The sequence below is a fragment of the Caloenas nicobarica genome, chromosome 2, assembly GCF_036013445.1.
Source record: "Caloenas nicobarica isolate bCalNic1 chromosome 2, bCalNic1.hap1, whole genome shotgun sequence".
NCBI classification, from domain to species: Eukaryota; Metazoa; Chordata; class Aves; order Columbiformes; family Columbidae; genus Caloenas; species Caloenas nicobarica.
In genome coordinates this window covers 82,412,735-82,438,386 of record NC_088246.1, presented here as the reverse complement: position 1 = coordinate 82,438,386, position 25,652 = coordinate 82,412,735, and the positions used below count along the sequence as shown (strand labels likewise).

The 25,652-nt window shown below is 37.2% G+C and overlaps 1 protein-coding gene across 4 annotated transcripts in view; it reads right to left on the bottom strand.

Annotated features, from left to right (window-relative positions):
* LOC135986278 (cadherin-6) overlaps positions 1 to 25,652 on the bottom strand; it is a 50,329-nt gene that overhangs the window by 6,763 nt on the left and 17,914 nt on the right. For 3 of the 4 annotated variants that reach the window (XM_065630211.1, XM_065630213.1, XM_065630214.1), the window contains exons 2-7: positions 16,681 to 16,975; positions 15,098 to 15,217; positions 12,894 to 13,061; positions 11,146 to 11,333; positions 9,436 to 9,689; positions 3,415 to 3,551 (exon numbers count right to left, since the gene is read on the bottom strand). In XM_065630211.1, the coding sequence (XP_065486283.1) occupies positions 3,415 to 3,551; positions 9,436 to 9,689; positions 11,146 to 11,333; positions 12,894 to 13,061; positions 15,098 to 15,217; positions 16,681 to 16,975 (1,162 nt within the window). The remainder of the gene's footprint in view (positions 1 to 3,414; positions 3,552 to 9,435; positions 9,690 to 11,145; positions 11,334 to 12,893; positions 13,062 to 15,097; positions 15,218 to 16,680; positions 16,976 to 25,652) is intronic. The other variant, XM_065630215.1, reaches the window with a different exon arrangement.

The window sequence follows — 25,652 nt, the reverse complement described above, 5'->3', positions numbered from 1 at the left end:
GCCAGGCCACCCAGACATAACCGCCTCAGTTCCTGGGAGTGTGTGGATGTGGGAATGTGAGAGAGTGAAATCTATGAGTGAATGTGATCAAAATGAGTTTCTTTTACAATAAACACCTCCCCGCTCCCTTTCATAAGGGCTCACACTGAGTTTTGCTATGTTAATTTCCTACCCATGTTAATATAGTTTATTAATGCACTTTAACCTATGATTCAAGTGAAAAAAATAGTGCAATAAAATATAGCAGATCTAAGACTGTACGCTTCTACAAGCATTCATTATAATAGCTTGTTGAGTTAGGCTTTAATAAAAGTCCTATTACTGTGTTTATCATAGTTTTATAAATTTGAAAATGCCTTCTCCAAAATTGTCACTGTATATTTGTATTACACAGCTCAGTCATTTGAACGAAATATTGTGCTTTAAAGCTCCACAGTCCTATTGAAGTTAATACGATTCCATTAAGCATGAACCACTTTCTAATATGAGCCATTGGGCTAAATTCATTCAATATATAAAATAACAGTTTATGCATAATATAGAGTAGGCTGAATTCTATGCTAAAATACATCAATATAAATGTCGAGGTTTTATAACAGGCAGAAATCAAAGGTACTCATTTGAAGTTGCAGGACTATTGGCGAGACTATTTTATAAGGGCATACTTTTCTAACAAATATATTCAAATATATTGGCAAATGTTTTTCTTCTCAAGAATTACAATTGTTTTCTTTCCTGCTTTTTGAACCATGAGCTGTATATTTTCATTTTATTTCTAGGAGCTTAAAATTCTTGCAATTTAAAATGATACTGTAATAAAAAGAATCTTCATAAAAACTCTGTATTCTATGGACAAGCGCCTTTTTCTGATTTACTGAAAATGTAAGTTGAAATATATATATACATCTTTAAGTCTTTTTTTGCTAATCTTTCAAAATATTTTTGCAAATTACTTAATGTAGGTTAATTTGTTTGCATTAACCTTTAATTACTGCTGTGCTCCATCTCAAAAAAAAGCCACAGACACTCAATGAACTGCTTAAATCTATTCACCTCTATAGTAGTATGCTTTCTGTTGAGCCAGCAACCAAACTGTTAAAGATTTTTCTTTTTCTGAATACATCCTCAAAGTCCTGCCAGTGTTTGATTTACCCTTAAGTGTTAAGTAAAGAATATTTAAAATTCTCTCCCCCTAGATCAGCTGTAATTCTGCAGCTGTGAATCAGTAACCCTGTTTACTGAGTTTTATCACCAGTTTGCCTTCTGACAACGGCAGATGCACTGATGCAGTGTTTCACCAACTATTTGTTCACAACATTCACAGCATGATTCTCTGGGCTGCTGAGCAACTGCAGCTCATACTGGTGAAAAAGCAGAACATTAAAAAATGAAGCTATCTAGACTTACTGACAATTCTAGACAACTAAAGGTAAAACAGCTTCTATATTTTCATATTTTTTTTCTACTGTAAAATGAAATCAAGAACAATTATCACTGAAAGGTGTTTCTTTTAATGACTTTTTTTTTCTTTTTTTTTCTTTTTTGGTATCAAAGGAAGCACCCATCCATCTGAATGTGCACCCTGCCTGTAATTTGACTGGGTATTTCTTTTAGATTACTTCAGTGGAATATGCCTGGAGTTTGATGGGATGGTATGTCACTGAGAGCAATCAGTGATTAGCTAGAACTCAGTGGAATGGGATTTTAGCTAGCCTTGCTAGAAATTACTGGGTTTAGCTAGGAGCATTGAGCAGTGGTGCTTTCCAGTCTAGTTTCTTGAGACTAAAACTAGTGATGTAGCCTGAATCAGACCAAGGCTTGTTTAAACAGTAGCTGCATTTCAACCAAGAAAATTGCCTTTGGAAGGCATCTACCCCATTTATGCCATATTTGGTCTAGGCTCAGTGAAGCAAAACCTGGGAAGAACCTCCTGCAGCCTAGAAGGATTCAGACTAAAGAGGAATGGTAATTAAGACAGACATCTGTGTGTCTGTCTTTAAACAAAAGGTTTAGTTGAGAGTGTTTGGCTGAGTAGAAGGTCTGTCCTTGGGGGAGGAGACAAGGAAGTAAATGAGTATTTTATATAGATGCTACTGTCTACTATTTCAGCTCCTCTGGGATCAATGTAAATGTTCTTCGCAAATGTTCTTGCTATTCTTTCCTTTTTGGGTGTTTATTTTTCCCCTGCTCCTCTACAAGGAACTCAGTCCGTAGCATACAAGTCTTGATCGTAGATTATTTCTTCAAAGACTTCACAGAAACACAAACACCTGACTAACAGTCAGCCAGAAGTCAGTATTTGGTATGCTGAAACCACATAACTAGCATTAAAAGATGTAAACTTTCAAGCGAGGGAGAAAATTATTAAGAAACATAACTCCTGTAGGCTACAGCCCACTATTCTTTCACATAACCCCATCTGCTTGCTTCAATACTACTGTTTCACATCAGTTTTCAGTTTTAAAAAGACTAAAAGAATAAAGCAAGCTGGACTCAAGTACTCCTTAGTTACACTTTTCTCACCATTCAGCAGCTGGTTGAGCCATATACACAACATAACAAAATAGAACTTATATTGTCTGGGTTTATGTTAAAAGAAAAAAGCCATTTAGCCTCTGAATTGCACAAAGACTTTGTGACAGTCATAGAACTGGTGTTTATATTAGATCTATCTATCATTCCACCATGCTCCACAATCATAGGCACTGTGACTCTGCAAAAGTGAAAAGAATTGCATTCCTTAATATTTGAGCGTGTCACGTGCTTATAGTTAATGTATTATAATAATGAGAATTGATTATTTAGACCACCAAGCATACATGCCCTTATCTAGTTCCCTGGTATTTCCACTTATAAAATCAACATGACCAGTATTATCACAAAATCACTTCTGAGCAATTCTAAACTAAGTGATGGACTGATTTGTAACTACAGCTTGTAATTTCAAAGGATGGGAAAGAAATTAAAAATGGAAATCTTTAAAACTGGTTAAGATCTGGACACCTACCTCAGACCAACTACCTTAGTCTTAGCTGAAAACATCCAGCCTGTGCTATATTCAGTTTGGAGCAGACTGAATTCAGCCATGAAATGTAGTTTGGCTTTAAAACAGCTTGCTTGCTGCACACGAATTTCAAAATTCAACAATCATGTTCGAAATTAAAAATGGCTATTACTGATTAGAAAGCAGAAAATTATTACCTTTCCTCCCTACTCAGCTAAGTTACCTCTTCATGAACTGTGTCCCTAGTAAATACAGAACTGCAGACCACCTCTTGCAGTTTCTGCTTCTTCATTAGTATTGAGTGGACTATCCATATAACCTGACATCTGTCCAGCCGTCGTTTTCCATGCTCAGCTAGAAGGCTAAATCCATTACATCAGGGACAGCAGTGGTATTTAGGTTTGACTTACTGATCTCTGCTGCTATTACTGTAATGTTGTGCCATAGCAGCGTTTCCCGGTCAAGGGGTTTTGAGGTAAATATCGAACCATTTCCTGAATTGATGTTGAATACTCTGTCCATATCAGTGTGTCGATCTACAGAGTACCTGGAAATACAGAGACAGGGGTTAGGAGAATGCTTTATTTTTAATTTCTATGGTCTTAAACCATTTTCTGAGACTAGACATCAAACAGCTAGTAAATGGGGTTGTCTTTTGTTTTCAGTGCAGGCTTCAGAGTCTTTATATATTCACACAAAGAGCTAGTTCTGAGCTACTGGATAATGACACATCGGAGGTTTGATTTAGAAGGTGGAGCATTGTCAGTGAATAAGTGAATTACTGCAGAATTTACATACCTCTGAGAATTATCAAAGCTTTGTTCTTAGTGAGAAATGTGAAGTCTGTGTCCTGAAAGATATTAAGTTTAAGGCTGAGTTGGCTTTCCCATTATAAAATTCTCTTTCTATGGTTTGATATCTCAACTGTTCCAAATCATTTCTGATATAAGATTTGACAGCTGGAGTGCATTTCTGCCTTTCACTTCCCAGTGTTTAAAAAAACTGCCCCCAAAACAAGTCAGCACGGAACAGAGATTCATTATTCCACAGTACATATCACATAAAGATTTGCTGTAATTCATTAAAACTAACATGCTCAGCCCTGCTTGATGGTATCTAGATGTGAAAATGAATGCTAACAAGCTCTGGAGGAACTTGGAGTCTGAACATGGATTGAATTTCAGTCTGATCTTTCACTTTTTCTACTGAACTGAATCCAACTTTAAAAGCAGAGAACTCCCGTTCATAGAAGAGGGTGCTACCACCTTAATTCAAAGACTGTGGCTTGGTTTCATCTCTCACGAAGAGAAAATTCTTACATAAATTACGGAGGTTTTGACAGAAATATGTCTCTGATGTTGCTAAAGCAAGAATGCAATTGCATTATTCTGTTCTTGTTTCAAGCCCAAATGTGTGCTGAAGTACAACGCAGGACAGAGCCTCAGGAAGCCCCGTGTGCTCCCTTGGTCTTGCAGGCTACGTCGATGGAGACAAGGCAGCTTGGAGACACGGCAGCTACTCGACAAGGGACATGGTCCCTTGTGTCCAGACAAGGATAAAAATACAGCTGAGGTGTGTATGCAGTCAGATGAAAACTGGACCAGGAGAATTACTGGCAGAGTTTACTGCCACTGCAGAATCGAGGGGAATGCGGAGGTTGAAGAAAAATTTCCGTTCCTGGCTCTGCCCTAGGAGCAGCAGCATGAGACCTCCCTTATTCTGCACAGATTTCCCAGTACCTGTGCAGTGTCTCTTAACTGCTGAAAAAGACTTTGCACGGAAGAAGGAGGGAATAGAAGAGTCCAGTTGAAATATGATTCTGTCAAAGGTTTAAAATGAACTAACTTGCTAATTATCTTATAACTGCATTTTATTTTTCTTATCTGTAAGTAAAAAAAAAAATAAAAAGGGATATAATAGCCACAGCAAATTTGACTGGTCTTATTCTAAAATGAGAATTTTAGTGTAATCTACCTTCCTAAACAAAACAAAACAAGCAAGTATTCAGGTATAAATTATTTGCACTAAATTATTTGTCTTTTTCCACATTAACCTCTTATGGAAACAACCAAATGAGATTCAAAGGTACTCGCAGAAAAAGCTAACTTTTTTTGGCAGGACTTCCATGGGCACAGCTTGCCAGTTTTTCAGGAATTGATTGTTTTTATTTGTTGCTGTCACTTTCCTAATGGTACCCCAACTTCATCTGCATAAAGTCAGCAATGGTGTCACTAACTTAGTGCCTTTATGCAGCACTGTAACGTTAGCTTGAAAAGAGTATGAGCGAAGGTTTGTAACATGCGGCGCTGACTGATGGGACAGCTCCAGCAAGCTGTCTTGTTTTGTCCAAATGTAAATAGTACATGTGAAGCTGTTGACTTAGCTGAAATGCTTGATGGAAACAAGTTTATACAAAGTGGTCTGACTCTCTTATATTTTGACAAAGCAAGTATTTGATATGGTAAACATTTCATTTTAACTTTCATTCATTCTGGCTTTCATATGATATTATGTTGGTATTCCGTGAATTCAATTATTTTTCAGATATTCTGTAGCTCATTTCCATATCTTTCAGTTGAAATACTTTGGTATTTCCATTTTGCAGTAAATCTAGATTTTGCATTCTTATTTGAAATGAACTATGAGGATTTTCCATAGATTACATTTTCCAGCCAACTGTAATAGTGTGTTCAGGCTCTTATTCAGCAAAATATTTAAGTAAGCAACTAGCTTTAGGCACAAGTTGTCTCTTCATTGTTTTTTTTTCTTCAATTATACTTTCACTCACGCCTCATGTTATGAACAGACAAAATATCTTACTGCTTTAGCATATTTTAATGCCTTGGCATATTGTAATCACTATCTTTACTTTTTAAGATTTCCCAAATTCAATCTGTGGTACAGTATCTGGAGGAAATTTTAAAAAAATGTTCTGTACTTTTTTTAAGGTTACCAGACCTGTAATATTGAGGACTTCTTCCTCAAGATATTAAGGATTTTAAAATATAAGTCCTTGTAAAACTATATGTATTCAGACATTTGTACAGTGGAAAGTTAAACTCACAAAAAACCCACCCAACCAACCAACCAACAAAAAAACCCCCACAAACAAAAAACCAAAAGAGAAAAACAAGAAGAGCTTCTTAATGAAATGTTAATTTTATTTCTTCACATCCAAAAGAAAATACATACAAGTTCAATGCAGTTAAAGTATATTCTAATTATTCCATTAACCCTGGTCTAGAAGGATGATTTTAATAAGCTAGACTGTCACTTCTGTTTCTCAGTTTGTATAATTCAGTCTCTTTTGATCAAGGGCTGTTAATTATGTTGAATTTGTGGTGATTCTGACTTACAGATTATAACCTAGTAAGAATTAAGCAGACAACATCAAACTAATTTTTACATTTATTTAATGAAATTACTGGTGTGTATTTGTCAGATTTCAGGACTTCATCCCTTTCAAACCTTGAGAAATTGACAAGCTAGGAAGTTAAAAGGTATCTGTGCAGATTCCAGTCTCTCCTCATACATCACAGGAAGGAAGGTGAAAGAGAGAATCTAACACATGCAAATATGTTGTCAGTAAAATACACAAACGAAATTAAGCTTTACATTTGTTTGCAGAACATTTTCATCTAGGACACTTTGGTAAAACAAATCACAGCAGGGAGACAGTTCCAGTGACTGATGAACTTCATTATGCCTCTGAGGAGTTACTATGGCAAAAAAACTCAACTAACAATTTAAAAAGATCTGATGTACAATACAGCAGTGCCAGTTGCAGAATTATTTTTTTCAATATGCAGAGGTTCATAACATTTCTGTTTAAATCAAACACAAGCAGAACAGAAAACTTCTTTTTATGATATAGCTGGACAGTCGAGTGTTACTCAGGAGCGTTTTAATGTCACTATATGTGGATGCATATTCAAATGCAGTTATGGGTGTATTTTTGCATTTTCTTAATGTCATGTCACAGCAAAGCTTATTTATAAGGGCTGGACTGATGAAATGTAGCTCTACCAACAGGCAGGTCATAAATGATTGTGCACTCTTACAACCAGGGCAGATATCCACTTCATATTTTGCTATTGCTTCATTGTCTTCTGATGTTCAGCTGCTTGCTGGATAATGTAGCCACAAGTCAGGAAGATTTGTGGGTCAGGAAGCGATGTGTGTGAATTTTTCATAGTGCATTTTCATAATGATATTGTGAAGGTTTCCTTTAATGGAAGATCAAAGGGGCTTTCATCTAACAGAGTTAAGGCTCAGTTTGTTTAAAAAGAGAAATCTTCACTCGAGTAGAGGAGAAAATGAAAGATTTTCATTGTAATATCAAGTGTCTAAAGATTCTATTTTACCCGTCAAGAAAAATTGACAAGCAAGTGACAAGTCATATATATATACTCTAATTGCATCTTCCCTGGAGCTCAGAGTGAAAATTGGATTTAGCATCTCTATTGCATGATGAAAAAAAAAAAAAAAATAGCCTGTCAAAAAGATGCAGACTCAACCTGTGCCCCTAAATTCTAGGAGATACCCAAGATATCAGCACCATAAAATTACATTTATTGCAAGCTAACATCTCCCAGACTACTGCTCTCTGCTGTTTTCCTTCCCCTCTTACTGATTTTCATGTTTCTCTTGCTGTGTTTATTTCTTTTACTTTCACCTTTTCCTCATTTTTCTTTTTCTTCTCCTTTCACCTTGATCGTTGCATGCTATGTGGGTATAATGGAGACAAGTTTTCTGCTGCACTGCATCAATTTTGACACCTGTGTTAAATTTTGCTCAATAATTATTCAATACTTTAATATGTAAAGTACCTATACTGTACTAAAGATCTGCCCTTTGAAAGACAGGTAAGTTTTAGCACACAGATTCAATTAATAGAAAAAAGCTAGTAGGCAGTACTCAACAATGAACAGCATAATCCCTATCCACTGTAAATCACTTATAATTAGGGGCTGGTGCTGCTGTGAAATGCAAATGGTTGTAGTTATCACCACAGGGAAGCAGAGGGAAGCATTCCCCTTGCTCTACAGTGCCGTTACATATAAAAAAGCAGATTCACATGATGACTCCAAGGGGCCCAGGTGTCACCCCAACCAATTTTTCGTCTTCATGCTAGCATGCCCATGAAGACATGCTATAGAGAGTGTTCATTCTGTCCCTGGGCTTCACCAAAGTCAACAATACATTATGTTGCTCTTTAAGTTACTGTGCTCTGCTAGTCTAGAACTCCATATAACTGTTGCATGTCATGATATAATGAAAGCAAACCTTAATTAAAATTAGCAGACTTAGTCTTGATCAAGAATTCATGTGCAGGGCATTGCATGTAAACTGAAGACAGACAGGGTTTCTGCCAGAAACGCTTTAGATTTAGTTTCTTCATCTAGGAAAATAAGATGATAATATTTACCCCAATCGCAAGATGAGCTGAGAGCTTAAAACTTACTCATGCCTCATAAACATTGTAAGATGTCTTGATGAAAGATAGTTGTTGCATAAGTGCAAAGTATTGATGGATTGGGTTTTTATTAAACCTGCATTGTTCTATTTGATCTTAAGAGCACTATTGCATTTCCAAGGTGGCCAACCCAGAGACATACTGAAAATTGACCTGGATTTAATATTGCTGTATTTTTCATTTCCTCCTCTTACTGCCTTGTCAGTAGCAATGAACTTTAATTAAAGCACACAACTATTTAAAAGTTATTTTATACTCTATCCAATATGACTTAAATACTCCAATATGTTTTTAAATATACTGAAACACTGTACCTGTTAATTTACAAAAAAATGAAGGCTTAGGTTTAGCTAGTCCAACCTTGAGATTTCTTCCACTTCCTCTAAGACTATTGATTCATGGCAAGTGTAATTTATGAAGTCCATGAGACTGATTCTTATCTTACTAACCTTACACTAATACAAGTGAGATCAGAGTCTGTGTATGCACATGAGCTGCTTTGAAGGCATTTCTACTTGCAGTTTAGGGAAGGTAAATGTGACCTCTTAAGTAGGGCTGGACAGATGGGAAAGGAGAGGGCTGCTGAATCACCACCCTGTCATATAGCCAAGACGATGCACCACGCTGCACTGGAAAATGTGGAAGGTGTAAGGAGAACACTACCATCTTAGTGGTCTTTTTGCAGTAAATTCTTCTATGGTAGAAATAACCACAAACATTAGTTACTGAAGAAGGTAGGATATAATTCAAGATGCAAGGGCCATCCAAACACAATCATACATACCTAGATATGCTTAAGTGTGAGAGATTGTTTGCCATCTATAATACTCCATATTTAAGCATGTCTGAACAATTTCATTGTTAAAAGTGATTTCCTGTGTGTGTGCTGACAGGAAAAAAATCAAAATTATAGCTGTAAAAAATTTACACACAAGCCAAAATACTCTATGCTTACTTGACAGGGTTCTTGGCAGCATCTGGATCCTGAGCAGTTACTGTTCCTATTACAGTGTTCATTGGAACATCTTCTTTCACTTCCATTATGTAGGCTGGTCTGCTGAACACAGGGGGTTCATCTACATCCTCCACCTGAATTCTGACTGTAGCTGAGTCCTTGAATGGACCCAGGTACAGGAATCGAGGGTCCACATGAGTATTGGTAGCTTCCACTTTCAGAATATACAGGTTTTTATTTTCAAAATCCAATGCCTGATGGAAAAAAAAAAAAAAAAAGTTTGAAAGGTCTGTGGTGATTGCTGTGGTTTGCAGCCAGATGAGCCAAATGGGAGGATTTCATGGAGAGACCTGTGCTAGATAACAGGAGACTGAACAGGAATTAAAATGCCAGCAGAAAGGAGAAAGATAGGGCTCTATGTTACTGATGATATGGTATAGAAAAAAAGACTTTTCCAGAGAACTGTATGCCTGGACCTCCTAAACATCAATTAATCTTTCCTTCTCAGATGGTCTTAACTCTTCATGCCTTTTATTCCGTCGTTTTTGCCATTTTGATGGTTCCTTCTCTATTCCTTCCCTCTAAACACCATACTCTAAAGGTGGGAAGATTTTCTAGGAACTTCTTGTTTAAATATTGGCATTCCATCACTGGAATGAAACATTGTGACATCTAGTGTCTAGACATCCAGGACCATCTATCAAGGAAAACATGATATTATGATAGGCTACACTATATCGCACTCTGTTAAAAGTATGAAGAAGCAGCATTTAGCAACTTTTTGTCACAGTACTTGGAGAAATGTGGGGAGAGAGTAGTCACCCCCTTTTTTTCCACTATGTTGTAGAAGATTCACAGCTTCTGTCAGCAACAGACAGAAATGCAAACAGAGTTAGACTGATATCATAATCAGCCCCTGGAAGGCATCTTCTAAAAAACAAGTAATGACAGGTGTCGTACTGATATCAACAAGCAAGTGCATGTTCAGAAAATCTACACAATGTCTATCTAGTGATGACTGAACTTGAACTGATGGAGGATGATATCTGTAACCTTATCAAGTTTGCCTGATAACCCACTGTAAACAATATTTCTCAAACCTTTTCTGACAGCCAATGTACAACCTAGTAGCTGATGTCTATTGTGATCCAGCAAAGCACTGTGATTATTTTTTTCTAAAGCAAAAGCATGCTGTTGGATTTATTCATTACATTTTTACAAAAAAGTGAGTCAAAATAAATTTGTCTATATACTTTAATACATTATAGCTATACAATTTAACACCTTCCGGTAGTGCAAAGTAGGCAATGTGACACTGATTATTTCTATGGTCTTAACACAGCACCTTCTAGTGGGTGAGCAAATCCTGTAAGCATCACAGGGAGAAAATTGCTGTTGGATGGTGGCGCCTCCTTGAGTTATTCTGTGGATGTCTTCAGACTGCAGAATTTTTTCTCAGTCCTATCCTACTCCCTAGGTTATTTACTCTCTCAGGTCCTTCAAAGTATGTGCATTGGTTTAGTAAAGGAGGGAATGAGAAGGACCTCAATAGCTTGTATAAAAGAAATTTTACATAGGGAATGTAAAGTTTCCCTATAGATAGCATGCAAAAGAAACATCACATTACACTACAAAGGGAAAAAAATATGTGCTAGATAAAGTTTTGGCTGGTATTTCAGAGGCTGGGATTAAGTGTGTTAAATTGTGTACCTTTTTAACAGTTATAATTCCTTCTTGTGTGTCCTTGTCTGTGGTAATTCCAAACATGTCATATCCATCCCCCTCAGTGATGCTGTATTCAATTTCTGCATTTTCATCCACGTCAGCATCGTTAGCTTTTATCCTGCCAACTGGTGAATCAGGTGGCATAGACTCAGGAGCTCTGAATTGGTATGTGCCTGCAGCAGATAGAGAAAGACATTTTGTCAGTCAGTCTCATGGTACTTTGGATACCCCCTTTCAGCCCACTGTTGATGCTGGGCATGCACAGATGGGTTAGTCGCTGTGTCTTCAGGCCTTCCTGAGGAAACAACCTTTTCTAGTAGGAAGGATGGGCATTTAGTTTTCCTACACACATATATCTTTAGCAATATATGTCCCTTTCTAGACATTACCAGAGTCTCTGTTGGCCATATAAAAATTGTATATAAAAAATGTTTTGAAGCCAAAAGACAAACATTAGGAACTGCCGGAGGCCAATGCAGCTTAGTAACACAAAAGCAAAATCCAGGCAAATGCCTAGTAATAGTGTGTTACATTGTATTTTCCTCTGAAAAAATTCTACTTGGGGAATGTTGGCATTATGAAGTTTTATCGCCTGCTTTTAAATTGAAGACACTTATGTCCAGAGATGTATAATTAACTCATTGGAGGCAGAGTGCTATATTTTCTCTTGAGTTACTCTAATTTAAATGGAAATGCTTTGCCCACAGCTAAGAAGAGACTTTGAACTTAAATGACAAGTTGCTTCCAATAACTTTCCTGGTGACTTAACCACCAAAGCTTGCTGATTTGTCTGATACTATCTACAATTATTTTCTCTAACAGCTGCTCTTGACTTTGACACACACTGACACTGTGATACACACACATCACACACAGAGCAGTGTTAGAGAAAGAAAAAAGAAGAGAAAGAAAAAGAAGAAAGGAAAGGAAAGGAAAGGAAAGGAAAGGAAAGGAAAGGAAAGGAAAGGAAAGGAAAGGAAAGGAAAGGAAAGGAAAGGAAAGGAAAGGAAAGGAAAGGAAAGGAAAGGAAAGGAAAGGAAAGGAAAGGAAAGGAAAGGAAAGGAAAGGAAAGGAAAGGAGGAGGAAAGAAAGAAAGACGTGGATGAAAGCTGAATCACTTTGAATCACTTACGGCCAGGAGTGGTCACTAATAGAAATTACTTTCTAAGATCTGGCTCAAGTGATTCCCTTGAATATCACACAGATATCTACCGAATGATCTGGGAAGAAAAACAGGTAGAAATATCTGGTATATTTATGTATGTGCTTTTGTCCAATGAGGCAAATGCTTCCCAGTTGTAAGTATTCATTTTGATAGAATTGCTCTTGGGATTAGTTTATATACTTAAATAAATATGTTTCAAAACTTAAATATGTTTGATTAGAATGGATGTCTTAAAACACAGTCAACGACAAAGTTTAATAGAAATAATATTGATCGAGAAATAAAGATTATATCAGTCAAAGCTATTTAATTCAGAGGAAAAATAATGATTCTGTACATTAATTCACCTCTCAGACTATCTACTGCAACTGGAGTAAAAATATTAAAGATACGGTTCCCACTTATTGCAATTAACATTAGCATGATCCTATTGCTCACTTGTGTTTTGTCTTTTTCTTTCTTACAGAAAGTCTGATACTCAGTAAGTCCATGACAGCATGAGGTGAAAAAAAATATATCCATTTTTGCCCGTTCTACTGTAAAGACTTAGAATGTAAATATTCCATACTCTGGGGGAAGCGAGGTGGATTGTCATTTACGTCAGTCAATGTGATGTTCACGGTGGTGGTTCCTGATAATCCGCCCATCTGGCCTCCCATGTCCTTAGCCTGGATGACCACTTGGTACTGCTCCCTGTTTTCACGGTCCATGTTTAGCAAAGCAGTTTTAATAATGCCTGAAATATGAAAATTAAAGAGGGATAATTCACAAGTAAGGTACTGACTTTGATGGGAATTCGTATTAAAAAACCTCGCAGCCTAAAGAACAAAACAGTCTCTGTGTAATAAGTAAACTTTGCCCAGTACAAATATTTACTGTTATAAGACGGCACATTAAATTATAGACTTGTCATCTCATATCTCAGGCTGCTACCTGTGTGACAGGCACAATATTAGTGGCATTCCCAGGAAGACATTCTACCTATTTGTGAGCAGTGTTATTTTACATAACTATTTACCCCCTTTCAGTTCCATGCTAAAATCTCTCACTGAACTGGAAAAAGGCTCTTTGTTCATTATAATGTGCTCCATCTTTTTTCTCCTGTTCTGTCAATATTTTTATTTTGACAGATGTGGTAAAAAAAAAAAAAGGCTAACTCCAGCAAGACATCATTAAAGAGGCAGTACAACAATATTAAAATGGAGAAGAGAAAGTAATTAAGAAAATTGTGAGCATCCAAGAATGCCCAGTTATGTATATTTCTATTTATACATTTATTGAAATGATTTTGCATGTCATTTCCTTCTTCAAAGGCACAAATACCAGTTGTGAGGCCAGCTCCTATTGAAATTCAATCATTCAGTTTTACCATGAAGCAAAATGACTGGGTCTCTTAAGGCTAAGAACTGACTCCTTTGTAGGCAAAAGGGGTGAAATTCAAGCACTGAAATCCATGGCAAAATTTACAGTGGCTTTGACAGAGACTCATTTCGCTCTAGGAGTTTTGCAATTGATTTCCACGGCAGGAAGATCAAGCCTGTGGTTTACCTTGATTCCCCTCTGTGCCCCATGCAACCCTCTTGCTAAGAGATTATTACTCGTGAGCTCCCAGCTACATTATCCTTATTATAACTCTAAATAGAAGAGCACATAGTATAATGTCCAAGTCAGAATGAGTGCATCAGTGCAAAAATCCTTGCTTGTAGTATCTAATACCTTACTCTTGAAGGGAAGGTCCCTTTGATCTTGACTTTCCCTTTTTTCAGAATTTTGTACATTCTTTCACCTCAGATTTTTCTTTGAGACATCTAATCTCTCCCTCCTTTTCCTTGCCCGAGTATCTTAAGATTTATTTAAAAAACAATGCTAAAAGCAGATTAATTGTCTGGGATAATAAATTCTTTCCTATAATGGTGCTGAAGAGAACTGATTTCTTTAGCTTCCAGCAACCTATCACAATGGATGTTCCCATTTAAGGAGTTTCTTGAGATCCTTTGTTTCTTGGTGGAGAAGTTTGTTATACATCTCGGGAAGAGAATATCTGTTTAGTCAGATAGTCAATGGTACAGCAGATTCAGTCAGTCAGAATTCATGTGTTTTACATGCACAGGTTGCAAAGCTGGCTGTTATTCAGCCCATAAAGAATTCCAGTCACTGTGTATAATTTAAACACCTTCCAAAAACAGAACTCAGAAGTTTTGGATTCTATTTGTGATCTTCCAGTGTAGCGCAAGAGCCAATTTTACCTCTTCTATCATTATTCTCAATTAAGATTTCTTCCATAAAATTAACATTAAAGTGATATATTGCAGATGTACGGAAATTATAATTACTTTAAACAAGTTTTGAAGAAGCAGAAGAAGAAAAAAAACAACCCTAAGCTGAACAAGTCCTCAGTCTTAATTTAGTCATTATGAAGATCTATGAGAATTAAACACTTTTTTACACACCCACCTGTTTCTCGTTTTCTTCTAAAAGCCAACCTATTTGGTTTAATTTAAGCATCCACAGCAGCCTCTGTACCCACTGCTTGTTAAAAATGATTGAAAACGGGTTCACATCCAGTACTAATTGTATTTATTAGACTTTGTTGTTAAGATTAAATTAAGGTAGGTGTCATGTTTGCTGATGTATTGCTCCTTTAAATTTGCCAGATTTCGCACTCAGTAAGATGTAATCTCTGAAGTTTTTGTCTAATATGTCCTAGCTTGTCTTAGTATGTCATTTTAAATTGCAGACATTGTCATAGAATGACAGATAAGGTCCCCTGACCTGTCTCAGATTCAACGGAGAAATATGGTTGTCCCTGGAGAATGCTGTAGACAACTTTAGCACTGTTGCCATACGTAGGATCATCAGCATCAGTTGCAGTGACTTGCACAACAAAGGTACCTGCAATGATAAATTAAAGAAAATATAAATCCATAGTTTTTTTCATGGCCAAGGCAGTTTATGATACAGAAAAAGCATAGTTCAGGTTCAGGTCAAATTTGTGGCAAAAAGTTAGAGAGGTATTCTTATTTTGTAGCAGCTTCTCTGTTCTTAAAGCACATAGCTACAAAACCAAAAATATAGTTGGTTTATTCTCACTTCATTAAAATATACAGTTATTGATTGGATATGTAGATCTTTCACCATATTTCTTGTGAAGAAACTAGAAATACACCCTCCCTTAGATATTGAAGGCATTTAGAATTTGAATCTAGGTCAAAAATATACTTTTGCAAATTTACTTATGCTTGTAAGGTATTTGGCATAGGAATGTAAATCTGTTTATTTCATGTGTCTTCTAGAGAAAGAATTGGTGTTGAACCCTAGGCAAAGTGTTAACAAACATACAAAACGAGCTTTGGTTTTGGCATTTAAAACAGATTTGTGAATATTACGTTCTTCCTTCACCAGATGAGATTTCATCCATGTGACAAGACCCATTAATGAGAGCAGACAGTATGCCCCAAAGTCTTTATTTTCATACTGCTTGAGCTTTATTTTAATCTCACTCTTGATTATGATTAATTAATGCTTCTCTCCCTGGATATTATTTCAGATTAGAAATGTGCTTCTTGCAGTTTGACTATCTATGTCTCTCTGACAAAGAAATCAAAATGACCTCCCTAAGAATCAGAGACAAAGAATCAAAACCTGACAACTTCTCTGGAAAAGATCCAATCTTAAAACCGTATTTCAAGGAAGTTCTTTTCTTTTTTTGACTTATTCCTACAGCTTGATACATTTTAAATCAATAGAAAGATTTCAGTGGACTTCAATGGACTTTGGACCTTTTTCCTTTTGCACAAAAAGAGCAGCAAAGGTCATAGGAAGTTAATGTTGTGTCTCCGAATCAGTGATGAGTTGACTCAAGCAACAGTTTTCACTCCTGAGTTGTGTACAGCTACTTCTGCTCCTGCCCTCTTCCATTTTTTTTTTACCCTCCTGAACTAAAGAAGGGTTGCTGAACAGATCTAGGGATGTTGTGGACACACTTAGGTGACCATGGATTACCATCTTATCACACTGCTACTAAATCATATTAACAAAGTGTATTGAACTCTACACATGTCATGTAACACAGCTTAGCACAGCTCTCTTTCACTGTGAGCTAAACTAGATCTTGCATTTTTTCTGGTACAACAGAGGGAGTGGGTTTCACTCAGCTGACACATCTGATTCCAGCAAACTTGTCACTGTTTTCCTGGACTTAGATTTTTTTTTTTTTTAAATGGCTAAGGTGCTTTTTTACTCCAGACTCAAGCAGTGGATGTCTGTATTCAGTGCCTGTAAAATTCTAGCCCTTTAGTAAGTCCACAGAAAGAACGCAGATTAGACACTGAAATCAATTATTCGTTGGCACCTACCAACATCTGACATTTCAGGAATGCTGGCATTGTAAACATCCTTTGTAAACATTGGCTCATTGTCATTGATATCATGGATCTTAATGATGAACTCAGATTCTGGCTCCACTGGTCTTCCAGTCCTTCTGTTTATAGCCTGGGCACGGAGTATGTAGACAGGCTTTTCTTCCCTGTCTAGTCTCTTTGTGGCCTGGATGTCACCAGTGTTTTCATTGATAATGAAGAGGTCTCCTGCTCCATCTCCAGAAAGGATGTACTTAAGTGATCCATCTCCTTTATCCTGGTCTGAATGCAGCTGGTGGTGAAATGTGAATTAAAAAAAAAAAAAAAAAAAAGGAAAATAAATAATTGAGACACAATTCTAGATACTTTAACTGATACCATGATAGATGTTTTACTATTATTAATACCCAGCCAAAAGGCTGTACACTGCTTTTGGGAAATGAGATGATACCACAGTAGAAGCAGTGAATTGATAGAGTTGTGTCTTGATGTTGGAATTGAAACGATCTGCAACGTGGTAAGAAATTGCCTGAGGAAAACCATGAACTGAAGCTGCAGATCACTTTCCCAAGCCAAGCATACATCAGTCAGATCTAAATGTTAGTGGCTTAAGAAGAATCCTATGCAAATGTAGGACAGTGAGATCCTACAGTGGAAAAACTTTGGGCTCAGGAATTGCAGTAAGCAAGGAATTAACAAGTGGCCATGTCAGCCACTTTTTGAGTTTAAATTCCGGATGCTCTGCTCTTACTCCCTGTGGATATTATGTAATACACCACACAGTGAACAACATAATAACATACTAAATACATACATGAACAGCAGATAAATACATGCATTTACAGATGCAGCAAAACAAGAGCGGAGGTGGGCAGTCATACTAGACCATTCCAGCACTGGCAATGAACAGATCAGTTGCCTTATGCAAAGCGACACTGACTAAGCAGAGGAAATAAGATAATGATAGTAATTAGCATAAAAAGAATGAGCTACCCAAACTTTTTTTTTTTTTTCTGCTAAGCACAAGCACAAGGTACAACTGACAAAATCATACTCTCATGGCTATTCCTTTGATAAAGTCTTATTTATCCCTCCTGGCTTTAAAATCAAGGCTAATTAGCTACAATTTATTTCATTGTTACATTACAGAAAATAAAAAATTTAAAAATGAAACATTAAAACGGCTTCTAAAGTCAGGGCATAGGTGATAAAATTTGTGGGAAAAAATAATCTATTAGGTAGCAGATTCCTGGAAATTATTTCATAGAAGAGACAAGTTTATGAATCAGGAGAGCTGGACTTTCTCAACCAGCTCTTTGCTTCTCTTTTCCTGTATACAAGTTCGAAAAAAAATACCTAGTTGTCTATGTGACAAAGTACTTAACATTGCTGGATGGCACGCTTTGTAGAAGAGAAAGATTTGTAGGTTGAAATAATACAGAAAATCTTCACATAACCAGTGCCTGGCCATGCCCCTACCACGCTGGAAAGGCAGCCTTCACCATGACCAGATGGTCAATGTTCTGAGCTCCCTCCAACCTTCTGCCCGGATCAGTGCTATGCTGGCAGCCTACTAACAACCCACTTCATGGCATGGTGCTCTACCATGTGCACTTATGCCTACAGTCTCCCTACAGAAAGCATGAGCCATGCAACAAATTCTATGTTTAAGGGCAAAACTCTTTGTCACCACACATTTCAAAAGTGTCCAATAATGCAGAGTAGCAGAACTGTAGCATGCTTAATTGTTAGCAGATGTGCTGAAGCATTCTTAATTTTGTTCTTCAGGGAGAAAACAAACATTCCATGTGATTTTGCACAGAGCCCTTTCTCTTGATAATAAGGACACCAATAAGTAGCTTCTACGCAACATTTTTTATAAGTAGATTTCAAACTCCTTCACAAAAGCAGTCAGTACCATTTGCTATGGTTTATGGATAACAACGTATATAAACTCAAAGTTTCTCAGAAGGCTAGTATTGGAACCTGGAATAGAGTTCAGGTCTCCTGAGTCTCATTCAGTTGGCCAACATACTCAGCCACAGGGCCTACAGGAATTATATGATTTACTAGATATAACCTCAGCCTCTGATGAATATCTGTTAGACCTGCTTGTTAAGAAATCAGACTAGAAGTCTACTGCAGGAAGTAATTTCAATAGGATATTTGAGTATAATTTTCCTCCTGGAGCAGAAAAGGCATGAAAAGAATTTTGCCTTTAAAACAGTATTTTTTATTATTGTTTCACATCAAAAGTTCAACTTCTGTTTGCCTTGAAAGCCTCTTTAACTTTGTCTGCATCATATTGAGAAAAAAAAACCCAGCCCTTAGTAATATACTATCATGAATTCATATGAATCATGGAATAGGTCTGTTGTGACGCTTATTACAGGCTCAACTCTCAAACTCATTTTTATCATCAATTTAATTAAACCTGGTTTCAATTAACAAGGTAGCAGAAAAATATCAAGCTAGAAAAGGTGGTGGAACCCCTGGGAATTTTCTTCCTTAATATTCTTCATCTAGTCCAGACCAACTAAACAGCTGAAAATGGAAATGTGTGTGATTATTTTAAAGTCTGTAGTTTATGAAATTTCCACTCCTCCTCCACAATTAATTCACCGGTGTAAGATCAACTGTGGTTTTGGATATCAAGGTAAAGTATATCTCAGTCATTAGACTCATCAATATTGAGAATGAGGTGATCTTCATCAAAGGTTCAATCTCTAGCCCTTCAGCAACAGCACTAACTTTTGAAAATAAACATTGCCTCTGACAAGATCCTTTCCAACTTCAATACCTTTAGTTTTACAACTTTCTTAAGACATGACAGAACAAAGTGCTCAGCTGGCCAGGCTATATGTGGATTATTTACTGTAAGAGCGAGGCCTTGGGGAGATCATGTCCTATGTGCCAGTGTGTATTACGTAGAGCTAAGGCTGGCTGAGTGCCTGTTCTTCAGACTAACAGTGAACTTACAATGTGTCACCATATGTGGCCTTGAGAACCTGACTCACAAAGGGTCTCAGAAAGTATGATTATAATATTTTTTTATTTCAGTAAATTAGGATAGTGCTCTAAATGCTTGTCATCAGGGGTTTTGTGGGATAGGTTTATATCACAACACAAGGATCAACTGCTTAATAGCTGAGCCAAAATAGCTCAGATTTTGTTCTCTTCTTCTCAGAAAAAATGTTTTTATTTATTAGAAAAAAACAAGCAGATCTCTAGAAAAGTTTCTCATAGATTAGAAATTTGTAACATTCACTAGTGAGGAAAATATCAGAAAAAATTACTAATAATTTTAGATTATGCTACCAGTCCTTGACTGTTTCCTTGGTAGAAAAGTTTTATCTAGGCAAAGACAAATTCTGTTTTACTCTTTCTTAACTGTCAGTTTATCTTGGAATTAATATTTTGTCTGTGTGGCCACTATGAAGGTGTGAGTTGCTACGATAACCACGTTGGAAAAAAATAAACTGGGAGTAAAATTAAAGGAGAAAAAAATGGTGCAAGTTGAGGCCAAAAGAAGGCCCTGGAGGTGAGATGCACTTAAAAATACAGTTGATGGTTTTGTATATAAAACTTAACACTATTGTTAGATTATGAGGATGAAATTAGTAGTAATAACAGCCCACCCTTTCTTTTTAAGTTGAAGTTATTTTTCACTATCCAGATACGTCATTGCAAAGGAAGTTTGCTGTGATGAGATATGCATATAAATTATACTGCATATGCTTTCAGCAGCTCCAGTCCTAGCCAATGCAAGATATTATAGCTTCACTCTGCGTGCTAACCCATGTTGCAAAAGAGTATCCATTATCCTCTGCATAAAGTTGGTCAGATAAATGGGTCATGGCAGATAGTCACGGGATAGAATAAAATGTCTTGGGGCACAGTGCTCATGTCACCTGGGCTGTATCGTATTACCATTAGTCAAGACAAAGTTACTTCAGCCAAAAGTTTTTAGGACTCCATGTAAAGGTAGCTTTTATTTCCACAGGAACTCAGTGTTACTTAATTTCAATTGAGTGCTCAGACTGAACTGAATAATACCCTAAAGGTAAGCAAAATTGTGAAGAACTAAATCTATGCAATGAAAAGTAAATGCATCAGCAATTGCTTTTTATTAATATTACAGTAAATTGTTTCATTTAGAATCTAATCTGGACACTTTTGTGAAATCATCCATCAATCACTGGCTAAAGCTGAGGATGAATGACAAATTAAAGATTTTACTATGCCCTAGGCATACTTTTATTCATTTTACTTTAATACCACTGTTAAGTGAACCATCTGGTTTGCTAGTAATGACTTGCAGTCAGATAAAAACTGTCCAGCCTCTGCCTTTCTTCTGCCCTCCTGAAATGTCCTGGCCTGAAATATTCAAATACAGCTGGCCTGAAAACAGCGGAGGCTTCATGCCTCCAGGAAGAGGTGTTTGAAGTGCATGCAGGACTGCAGAATTAGCTGCCTGTGTTTAACATTCTGTTTGTTGTCACATACATAATCACTTTAAAAGGAGCATTGTTGTTTTTATTTTCAAATTTGCCATAATCAGGAGTAGCCTCCATCTCTGCAGTCTCTGTCAGAGCCCTCTGAAAGCACCCAGGGCAATGGCAATGGCGTACCTTCAGCACAACAAAAAGGAAAAGGCAAGTCAAAGTATTTGTACCATGAGCTTTTTTTATTTTTTCTAATTTCCAGAGTGAATATATTTACAGCCTTTGCATTCACGTCCAATAGATAGTATCACTTCACTTTAAAACAACACTCTGGGAAAATTTTACTGAAGTTTTAAAAATTGATTTGGACCCATGCTACACACACAGGAATTAATTCAGCATGTGGGAAGAATTGAAGGGCATCTTTCATGTGCTTTTGCAAGAGGACTATAAACTGATACAGCACGAAAACAGCAAATCCAATTGGCATTAATTTGAACAATTCATTATTGCCCATCTCTAGTATTACAAAGTCATGAGCTATACTCCAGAATGTTGGCAGTGTTTCCGAAAGTAGCAGTGTTAGTGTGTTTGAACAGAGGTGGGGGACAGTGTATCCCTGGGTTGGTCATGGCAGGGCCTGGCAGCCAGGGCCCATCCCACCATCACAGCCAGGAGTGGGGCAGCCAGGGCATTCCCTCTCTGAGGACAAAGTGGGCCAAGGCTAGGACACGATGTGGGCCCGTAGGGGAACCCAGCTTGGCAGGGCCTGTGGCCAGGCAGAGCAGGGCTATGGGGAGCTGGAGACAAGCCCTGCTGCAGTGCCAGTGGGGCAAGTGATGATGGTCCTGGGGCCTGACATGGGGTGCTGGGCTATGGGCTAGGGGAGAGAGCCCTGGGGCTGGGCAGGGACAGTCAGGGCTGGCGGCACCGCAGGGCCCTTTTCTAACCATGTTAAATTCACCTTGGTATGAAACTGTATGAAACAGCAGTACCCAAGCTGTATAAAGAAAGTGAGATCCCATATATTTTAACAAGTTAAGGCTAAGCACTAACTTTTTTGTGTGTTTAAATGGAATACATTTGAGAGAAGCGGCTTTCTAACATGCATACTTGTGACATGATCGTACTGAAAATGTGCTTTTATAGATGTGGTAATTAAATTCCAAAAACGAAATTTCAGGCCATGAATATTCTCCAGAATGAAATACCATCCCTCCTCTACCTCACTCTATAGCAATCGTTTAAACAGCACAGTTAATCTAATTTATGGAGTGGCTTTAGGTTGTGTGAGACAGCTGTAAATTGCAGTTTGGCTCCCACTAATGTCGTATTGCCAGTTATGATACCTGGCAAGTCTGTGAGTAAGATGGTTTTCCATCCACCCTGCAGACCAAGTTCTGTTTCCTGTTGTGAATATCACAACCTACTTGCTGAATTTCAGAGCAGTTACTGAACCTTAGCAAAGATCGAAGTCAATAGACTTGGGATGTACGCCCTAAAACATCAACCTACAATTATTCAGAAATAAACTGCCTATTGTGTCTTATTATTTGTTTGCATTTATAAGAGGAACTTGCTATTCTGGGATTGCTGTGGTCACATTTTTGTCTCCTAACACAATAAAGAAATAGAGACCAATTATTAAAATAGTAAGCAGGCAGTTGGTATCTAGCTAACAAAGAGAATTACAGGTTTACTGTTGGCAGTATTCATAGCACATGATTTCACTCCAAATTGAATAGATCTAACAACAGAGTCCTAGAATGATAGAATGACTCGGGTTGGAAGGAACCTTAAAAGTAATCTCGTTTCAACTCCCCTGCCGTGAGCAGGGACACCTTCCACTAGACCAAGTTGCTCAAAACCCCATCGAACCTGGCCTTGAACACTTCCAGTCATGGGCCATCCACAACTTCTCTGGGCAGCCTGTCCCAGTGCCTCACCACCCTCATGGTGAAGAATTTCTTCCTTATATCTAATCTAAACTACCCTCTTTCAGTTTAAAGCCATTACCCCTTGTCCTATCACTACATGCCCTTGTAAAAAGTCCCTCTCCAGGTTGTTCTATCTAGTAATGAACAAATTCAACCACATGGATTTCTTGAGGTTATGCAGTGCAATGCTAGAGCATTCAGAAAAACTAAAGCGCTTAAAATGAAACTGCTAGTACTATAATATTGCACAAAGTTTCTATTTCAGAATAATAACAACCTTGTACTGTGCCCTGTCTCTTCCAGTGCTCTGTATTCCTATAGCATCAACCAACTTCTTCAATTAATATCATAATCAACACCATTAATATAACCAAATAATCAGCACCAGAGGTTATGCTTCACTTGGTGACTCTGTGTTAAAAGGAAAATGGTATTGTTTTTGCACATTAGCTACTAAGTATTTATGTATCTTTTGCTGAAGTTTCAGGGTAGACTTCTTCCTAATGCACAAAAAATGCCCCCCAAACACTATACATGTTCCATATATCTATTAATATATACATACACTATATCATGTATCATCAGGGCAAGTATCTACACAACTAATTGATTTCCTTTTGTGGTCCACATAACCTCTCTATCTGACCCACCCCTAAGGCAAAGTATCCTGCCCACTGCATGGTATTTTGTACTTCCTGCTCCAGCCCCTGTTCTCAAAGCCTCTTGACTGCAAAACGATGCTGCTTCTTGTGTTTCCTAAATACTGGCTGAAGAAGAGACAGCATGGCCTGTAGTTGGTGGTGGCTTATATGTGTGTTTATGGAACAGTCATTTGACCAGTCAAGGCACAATGTAGGTTTATTTGTCTTATGCAGCTGCTATTCTTCTGAACTGTATAGGAAATTAATGGTTCTGACACCTTTATTCCTCTATAAAATTTAGCTGAAAGCAGTTAATGGATTTAAAAAAATATTTAGAGAGGGCAAAGGGAGAGAGATAAAGGGTAGAGTGCTGAAGATAGTTATCTGCTCAGGTCAGATATCTGGAAGGTTATTTCAAGACTTAGTTACCTACCCTTAGGGACCACTATTTCAAAAATGCAGGTTAAATTTCTGTTAAAAATAGGAGGATAGATGCTAAAAAAAAAAGAAAAAGACAGACAACAGGAGAAAGATGTTACAGTGCTTCCAGCTTTTGTTGGTGTTTAGACATACTAGAAGAGGTGATTCCTTTCCATTCTTATATAAAGTAATTTGAAGATTATATGAAAATTTATACTCTACACTCTCGAAAGAGTTGGAGAGCTGGAGTTTGAAGTAAGATTCAAGAACTGTAATTTTCAAAGAAAATAAAACAAAAAAAATATTTCACAAGATTAAAAAGAATTTCAAACAGCCCCAGCCTTGCTAGATCACAGCACCATGATTCCAGATGTATAGCTGTCAGACAAAGCACTTCCACACAGGGGCTGTTACAATGCTGCAACAGCCACTTGAAGTAGATTCTCACTTTTTTCATCTCCTCACTAACCCAAGATCTGCTGTCCTAAGCAATCAGCAGTCTTCATTGTTCATCACTTTCTTGAACTTACAGATGTCATGGTTCATAGAACATTTACATTAGTTAAATACAGAAAGTGACTAGTTTACTATCGTAAGTATAGTTACTATAGTATAGTTAATACAGTAAACCTGAATATGGCTTAGTATGACTGATTCCTGAGTGTTTCAGTTTGTTAATGCAGTTTTAGCTTGCTTCCCATTATGTCTAGTTAAGAAAAAGTTTCAGCGGGTACACAGTTCCTATTTGAAGAAATTGATGCTCTGGTGATTAGAAAGAATCTTGTTTTCCAAGATTAGGTGTGCTGTTCTTGTGCCAGCATTGATTTTCTGTTTTAAGAACCTCCTCCCACATACATATATTCTTCCTCATCCAACATTTATAGATAACAATCCCATATGCTCTCACTATTTTTCTTTGCTAGGCTACCAGCCTATATACAGACTTCACTTGCAAAATAGGCACTTCTGAGTCCTCAGCTGGAATCCTGTTTACAACCCCAGTCTCTCATTTTCAAGCCAAGTGGATTCCAAAAAGAGCCAGTGAAGAAAAGATCAGATATGAAGGGCTGATGATCCTAGTCTTTTTTCTGTAATTTCTGCATTTCAATTTTCCTTCCTTCTGTGTAAACGGACACAGGTCTTTGAGCAATGATGTTACTATTTTCCTATCTCTATTAGAAATGAGTTAATATTTTCCTGTCTCTATTAGAAATGAGTACAAACATTTGCCATTTTCATTGCCATATCAAACTATTTTCTTCCTGTCATCCCATGACTAAAACATTCAAGTTTTTGTCCTTCTCTTGCTGTTTCTAATTTATGACCATTTAGTGTGCATTGGATTTTTTTTTAATAACTCCTGTTTCAAGAACATTGCATTTTTATCCTGTTTCTGTTCCTTCCATTTTGAAGAACTTCCTTTTCTTCCTGTATGATACCCTGGTCAGCAATAAAGGATAAAATTCAGTACTGAAATCAGGCATGCAAACATTAAATCTGTAGTAAATTAATGAAATACAACACCG